At 40.6% G+C, this 7,986-nt stretch overlaps 1 protein-coding gene across 3 annotated transcripts in view; it reads left to right on the plus strand.

The window, feature by feature from the left end:
- LOC100175930 (fibropellin-3-like) overlaps positions 1 to 7,692 on the plus strand; it is an 11,502-nt gene extending 3,810 nt beyond the window's left edge. Inside the window, exons 2-10 of one of the 3 annotated variants that reach the window (XM_018816313.2) lie at positions 795 to 1,097; positions 2,486 to 2,694; positions 3,221 to 3,359; positions 3,696 to 3,752; positions 4,318 to 4,530; positions 4,949 to 5,191; positions 5,648 to 5,860; positions 6,537 to 6,762; positions 7,434 to 7,692. In XM_018816313.2, the coding sequence (XP_018671858.1) occupies positions 795 to 1,097; positions 2,486 to 2,694; positions 3,221 to 3,359; positions 3,696 to 3,752; positions 4,318 to 4,530; positions 4,949 to 5,191; positions 5,648 to 5,860; positions 6,537 to 6,762; positions 7,434 to 7,677 (1,847 nt within the window). In that variant the 3' untranslated portion in view covers positions 7,678 to 7,692. The remainder of the gene's footprint in view (positions 1 to 794; positions 1,098 to 2,485; positions 2,695 to 3,220; positions 3,360 to 3,695; positions 3,753 to 4,317; positions 4,531 to 4,948; positions 5,192 to 5,647; positions 5,861 to 6,536; positions 6,763 to 7,433) is intronic. The other 2 variants (XM_026839237.1, XM_026839236.1) reach the window with 2 other exon arrangements.
- The last annotated feature ends 294 nt before the right edge of the window (positions 7,693 to 7,986 follow it).

Raw genomic sequence — 7,986 nt, forward strand, 5'->3', positions numbered from 1 at the left:
AGCATGAGGTGTATGGATACACCATGTGTGTCTGGTGTATAAGAAGACACCCATGTTATTACTTGGCAGTGAGCATGAGGTGTATGAATACACCATGTGTGTCTGGTGTATAAGAAGACACCCATGTTATAACTCAACAGTGAGCATGAGGTGTATGAATACACCATGTGTGTCTGGTGTATAAGAAGACACCCATGTTACAACTCGACAGTGAGCATGAGGTGTATGAATACACCATGTGTGTCTGGTGTATAAGAAGACACCCATGTTATAACTCGACAGTGAGCATGAGGTGTATGAATACACCATGTGTGTCTGGTGTATAAGAAGACATCCATGTTATAACTCGACAGTGAGCATAAGGTGTATGAATACATCATGTGTGTCTGGTGTATAAGAAGACACCCATGTTATAACTTGACAGTGACCGTGAGGTGTATGAATACATCATGTGTGCCTGGTGTATAAGAAGACACCCATGTTATAACTCGACAGTGAGCATAAGGTGTATGAATACATCATGTGTGTCTGGTGTATAAGAAGACACCCATGTTATAACTTGACAGTGACCGTGAGGTGTATGAATACATCATGTGTGCCTGGTGTATAAGAAGACACCCATGTTATAACTTAACAGTGAGCGTGAGGTGTATGAATACATCATGTGTGTCTGGTGTATAAGAAGACACCCATGTTATAACTTGACAGTAAGCATGAGGTGTATGAATACATCATGTCTGCCTGGTGTATAAGAAGACACCCGTGATATAACTCGACATTGGTTTGTGTTTCAGGCCATGGTATAATCTATTTCAACACCGGCTCTTACGTGGGTAATTTTGGGCTCCTCGCTCCTAATGATGATCAGGCTGCAACAGCCGTCATCTACGTTAACATTTGGAGCTTTTATTCGAGCAATTACACATTACGGGGAAATGTTTCTGCTTCGGGTGATGTCCGGCATTTTTCGAGAGCAAATGGCAACCTATATGAAACTGTCACCAATGTAACTCAAAACACCGAGTACACTGTGGTTGCTGAAGTTTTGGACGACAACAACGTTTCAATTGTAAACTTTACCGCCAACGTGAAAACAGGTTCGTTTTTAAGTGTTGGCACTAGTGAAGAATCTTCCGGTACGATACAGTTTACAGAATAGGCTGGTAGGAAAATATTAGAGGTTGGTAGTTAGGGGACCGGAGTCAGGGCTATGGTTATATGGGTGGCAATACTGTCGCTGGTGACCAGTGGAAATTTTGGTCTTAAAATGTTCCTTACGTCTACCTGATACTCGCTGTATAATTTATTTTTTTTAAACTTTGGCGTTCGTGTCGAAAATTAACTTTGAAAATGCGCGAAGACATGCTGCGTCACCGTAATTCGCCTGACTTGCGTAAGGTTAACGATTTATTACGTCACAATAGTGATATATTACGTACGTTACGGGACGTTATAGACTTGTTTTCGCACTGTTTTATGACAGTGAAAACCTTAAACCCCTAATTCCCAACTAATAACCGCGATTTCACGCATTTTTAAAGTTATTTTTCGACACGAATGCCCGAGTTTTTAAAATCTTTAACTGTTTGTGTGGAGCTTTGAATGTATTATTAAAAAAAGGCTAAAATACAACGCACGTAAAGGCTAAAATACGATACATGTGCCTCTTTAACATTCAAGCCTGTTTTGCCCAATGATTACGCGCGTCAATCCCTATTATGACGCAAATAATCGACGTGTGAATTGCTATTATGTCGTAATTAATTGCCAGGTCAAACAATCGGTATTATGATACAATGAATCCCCGTGTGAATGCCTACTATTTCGTAACAAACAGTCTACCTGGCAAAGAAAAACATGGTAAATATAAGGCTAAACTGAAACGCAAACCGAACGCTTGAAAAGAAAAAATTTCATTGTGATAGATTTGAATCACCTTGGCGCGACCCATTTTTCAACCCTGTGCGACCCATGTTTGGGTCGCAACCCATACTTTGAGAATCAGTGGGTTAAGGGTTAGGGCTTGGGGTTTTCCCTAGCATAAAACAGTGCGAAAAACAAGATTATAACTTGCTGTAACGTACGTAATATGTTACTACTGTGACGTAACATTTCACTATTGTGACTTAATAAATCGTTAACCTTACGCAAGTCAGGCGAATTAAGGTGACGCAGCACGCTTTCACGCATTTTCAAAGTTAATTTCCGATTCGAACGCCCGAGTTTTTTCAAAAAAAATTATACAGCGAGTATCAGGGAGATGTAAAGGAACATTTTGAGACCAAATTTTTCACTGGTCACCAGCGACAGTATACTATTACCATATGGGTTAGTGGTTTGGTTTATCGGCTAGCAGTATTCTTCACTAGCAGTTTTTGTTTAAAAAAATATGCATTTTTCCTAAATCAGCTGTGTAATTTAGACACAAAATGGCGCCCAAGTTGCTTTTATGTAACAATGGGTTGTTCAACTTAATATTTTTCAGTAACCGCAAGGTATTTCTCGGTCAATGATCTTACATCAACCCCAAAAGAGATAACAACACCCGGATGGCCAAACAATTATCCAGATAATGTTTTCTACTTTTGGAACCTGACGGCGGATCCTGGTTTTAAAATTGAGCTAACATTATATGAAGGAGAGAGTGAGATATATGACCAGTTGTATGCCTATGAACCTCATACACGGTTCTATGTGAGTGATTGTTGTTTGTGTTATACTGCTGTCGAGTTATAACATGGTTGTTATGTTTCATACACCTCCTGCCCGCTTACAAGTTACCACGTATGTAACTTATTTATCCTCGCATGACGGAGCAACGACAGTCATTATAACACGGGTGTTCTGTTTCATACACCTCGTGCTCGCTTACAAGTTACCACGTATGTAACTTATTTATCCTCGCATGGCGGGGCAACGACAGTCGTTATAACACGGGTGTTCTGTTTCATACACCTCGTGCTCGCTTACAAGTTATGACGTATGTAACTTATTTATCCTCGCATGGCGGGGCAACGACAGTCGTTATAACACGGGTGTTCTGTTTCATACACCTCGTGCACGCTTACGAGTTACCGTGTATGTAACTTTGTAGGTGATTGATTTCTTTATGGCTGATAATTTGGACAACCCACTAGTGACGACTGGGTTACAGCAATTACCGTTAAGTGTCTTGCCCAAAGACACATATGTACAGCGGTAGCTATCTTATGTTTTACAGTTCATGCCGCTGTTTTGGATAATTGGAAATGTGACAGAACCTAAAATAGCGACCTCAAACAGTTCAAATGTCTTAATCTACTTTGCCTCTGACGCTTCAGTGAATAAGAAAGGATTCAGGATCACCTACATACAAACAGGTGAAATATAAATATTTCTAAGTTATCCTAATAGTAATTACACACATGGTAACTTGTAAGTTGGCACGAGGTGTATGAAACAGAAAACCTGTGTTATAGCGACTGTCGTTGCCCCGCCATGCGAGGATAAATAAGTTACATACGTGGTAACTCGTAAGCAGGCACGAGGTGTATGAAACAGAACACCCGTGTTATAACGACTGTCGTTGCCCCGCCATGTGAGGATAAACAAGTTACGTTCATTCAAGTCATGTCCACTGAAGTTACTGATAGAGTCAAACCATAACAAAGCATTGACTTTTCCTCAATGTAACAAAGTGAACGTTATTTCTATAGGAGGGCCAGATCCTGAACCTACAACGGCTGCGCCATTTGTTAAACCTACACCACAAGGTGGGTGTATGTATATAGGAGGTAGTATGAGGTCTATGCACCATGTTTGTCTGGTGTATAAGAAGACACCCATGTTATAACTCGAGAGTGAGCATAAGGTGTATGAATACATCGTGTGTCTGGTGTATAAGAAGACACCCATGTTATAACTCGACAGTGAGCATAAAGTGAATGAATACACCATGTTTGTCTGGTGTATAAGAAGACACCCATGTTATAACTCGAGAGTGAGCATGAGGTGTATGAATACACCATGTGTGTCTGGTGTATAAGAAGACACCCATGTTATAACTCGAGAGTGAGCATGAGGTGTACACCATATGTGTCTGGTGTATAAGAAGACACACATGTTATAACTTGACAGTGAGCATGAGGTGTATGAATACACCATATGTGTCTGGTGTATAAGAAGACACGCCATGTTATAACTTGACAGTGAGCATGAGGTGTATGAATACACCATGTGTGTCTGGTGTATAAGAAGACACGGCCATGTTATAACTCGCCAGTAAGCATGGGGTGTATGAATACACCATAGCATTGCTATTGTTATGTATGTTCTCAGTAACTGGAAGTGGCGGTAACGAACTCATCCACATTGATCTTCATTCATCTTACTTCAACTACACGATCACATTCAATGCAATTAATACTGAGGTCATGAATGCTGATTCTTACATCATAGAAGGGCTTGTGAATGATCAATCGTATGAAATCGAGGTCATTGTTAAGGATGGTGGGGTGATAGTGGAAACATTTACTTTAGAAGTTAAAACATGTAAGTAACTTTGGTTCACCGTCTTTAACCACCCTCCTCAACACACAACGTCTTTCTTTTAAAATAATTGCCTTCTCTTCATTGTTTTAATGAATCTGATCTGATGGATAACTATTATATAAGAGACATATACAAATTTATGTTATAAACAATTTATTTGATCCTTTTTTAATCTCACCCCCCTATCACACAGCATCAATCTAAGAGACATGTAAAAACTGTTACCCCTTTAAACCTTTACCCCAAGGCAGCGTCTTTCTGCGCCAGCATGCTTTCGTGCTTTTAATTCTAAACCAGTTGGTCTTTTACAAAGCTAGGTTTAATATGAATCATATTTCGATTGCTGTTTTAATTAATTCATATATAAAAACTGGTGTTATGATTAATTTATTTAATACAAACCTTTACCCAAACGCAGCGTCTTTCTGCACCACCAGCTGCACCAACTCTGTATGTGCCTTGGAGAATGGCGTTCTCCCTGTTTGTAAATGTAAACCAGGATACACCGAGAACATGAACGATTCAACAGCATGTGTTGACATCCATGAATGTGGTATGCCAGGGATTGACTGCCCTGTGAATTCTGTTTGCTCGAACACCGTTGGTTCCTTTGTTTGCCGATGTGTGTCGGGATACACACTGGTAGATGGGATCTGTGAAGGTATTGTGTTTGTCATAATTATAATTTACGTAAAACAATGAATATAGTAGATTTGGCGCTGTAGCTTAGTGGTCAGCGTGTATGCGACTGTTGTTGCCCTGCCATGCGTGGATAAATAAGTTACATACATGGTAACTTGTAAGCAGGCACGAGGTGTATGGAACAAAACACCTGTGTTATAACGATTGTTGTTGCCCTGCCATGCAAGGATAAATAAGTTACATACGTGGTAACTTGTAAGCGAGCACGAGGTGTATGGAACAGAACATCCGTGTTATAACGACTGTCGTTGCCCCGCCATGCGAGGAAAAATAAGTTACATACATTCAATAGACAACAGTATTTTAAATTCCATTGTAGGCATGGGAGTGGCAACCATGAATAAGTTACTTAAGTTCCCACTCACGAGGATATAAATGACCCCAAGTATTCCTTTAACTTCTACTTCCATTGCAGTGATCAACCTCTGTGAGACAAGCACACTATGTATGAATGGAGGCAGCTGTTCCCCTCTCCCCAACGATTATAAATGTGATTGCCCGCAGTATTACAGTGGAAAGTCATGCCAAAGCTACACATCCCCTTGCATATCAGGGCCATGTAAGAACCTCGGGACCTGCAATGATTTGTCTGGATCCTTTAACTGCAGCTGCACTGTGGCTTATAAAGGTAACCATGTAGAAAGTATCTTATGAGCAAGGTTTAAGTCCTAGGATGTAGGTGTATTGCTCAATTGCCGGTGCTGTGGCGCAATGGTTTACACATCTGCTTGTAACCCAGAGGTTACAGGTTCAAGGCTCGTCGCTACTACTATTTGTAGATACATGTGTTTTTTGGCAAGACACTTTGCACCCAGGGTGCTACCATCCCACCAAAGCAGTTTATAGACACTCGATAATATAAATTTCATTCTATTAGGGTGAGGTATTCAGTGAGGCACACCTGAGACCTGGGATGTAGGTCTATTACCCCAACACCCAGGGTGCTACCATCTAGACCCCACTGGGGCAGTTTATAGACACTCAATAATATAGATTCTGTTATATAAGGGTGAGGTCTTCAGCGAGGCACACCTGAGACCTGGGATGTAGGTCTATTACCTCAACACCCAGGGTGCTACCATCAAGACCCCCACTGGGGCAGTTTATAGACACTCAATAATAGACATTCTGTTCTATAAGGGTGAGGTCTTCAGTGAGACACACCTGAGACCTGGGATGTAGGTATATTACCCCAACACCCAGGGTGCTACCATCTTTTACATAGTAGTTATAATAACCTATAACTTGTATATACATAACTTGTATATACATAACTTATATAACTACCACAACGTACATCCCAGGTTCTATATGCGAGACAGACGCTGATGAATGCCAGGACGGCACCGACAAGTGCGTTGCTAACTCTATGTGTTCGAACACTGTGGGCAGCCATGCATGTACATGCAATGAAGGATATACAGGTGATGGGTTCGTAAAGTGCAACGAGATCAGGTTGTTGGATTACGGGCCAGACACTGATGTTCTGTTGACACCGATACGAGACGGAGTGTCTTCCCCAGCACTTGAGTAAGAGATATTTTGTTGTGTCTTAATTGTAACTAAAAGAAACCAGGTTCAAAGCTTGACGCAGTGTCTTACCGAACACCTAAGTACAAGATATATAGTAGGATGGGGGAAGATGGGACACCTTTTCATTCTATTTCTCGTCCCATTTGGTAGTAAACACAGAGCATTCAAAGAATTATTAAACGGTATCCTCACGACTTCCTTAGACAGTTGTTTGTTTAAAACATGATCATGATATTTGGATATTGTATGTTAAAGGTGTCCCATCTTTCCCCATCCTACTATATCTTTTGTGTCTTACGTTTAACCTATAACCGGTACTGTGATTTGTGGATTACCCAAATGCTGCTGAGTTTAAAGTCTCCACCATGCTACTAAGGGTTTTATAGCTGTTTAAATTAGGGGATACCAGATACATAACTCCAGATTGTGAGTTTGTTCTTGGGCAAGACAACTGGCCCAATCCAGTGTTAACTAATGGGTTCTGTAATTGTTAGCCGTAGAAAAAAAGGCCCGAAAAAAGAAAATAGTATTTACCTACAAAGTTACATATGGGCATGCATTGACACATGTTATAACCTGACAGTGAGCATGAGGTTTTTGTTATAACCTGAAAGTGAGCATGAGGTTTTTGTTATAACCTGACAGTAAGCACGAGGTCTTTATCACAGGATTCCAATTCAACTTCCCTTTGGAAGAAGATCGTTCGACGTTATGTTCGTAACCTCCAACGGGCTCATAACATTGGGTCGCGAATCCTGGTGGGTGAGATATCTATGGAGGCCATACCAGGAGGGGTTCGGGGTGTACAGGGTGCCTCTCATCGCCCCATTTTGGGAGGATTTCCATCCACACAGAAGGAATGAAGGAAGGGTCTATTATCAAGTAAGATGGTTGAATAGTACTGTGGGGTAAGATGGTTGTATATTACTGTGGGGTAAGATGGTTACTGTTCTCAACTAAATCTCATGTTTCCGATAGGGATGCACATTACAGAATAATTAGGTATTCTAGGATATCCTAGAATACTTTAATTCGAATCTAGAATTCCGAATCTAGAATTTCGAATCTTTTTATATTTATAGGAAAAAAAATTTTACCCACAAAAGTCAGTTTATTGACCCTTTCATAACAGCCTTGTTGGATCTTGAGTTGTAAAATGATCAAAAATTGCACTATTGGGTAGTTTTTACGTCATGAAACGTATAGCAGGCTATGAAAAGA

This window comes from Ciona intestinalis, unplaced genomic scaffold, assembly GCF_000224145.3.
Source record: "Ciona intestinalis unplaced genomic scaffold, KH HT000175.1, whole genome shotgun sequence".
In the NCBI taxonomy this organism is placed as follows: domain Eukaryota; kingdom Metazoa; phylum Chordata; class Ascidiacea; order Phlebobranchia; family Cionidae; genus Ciona; species Ciona intestinalis.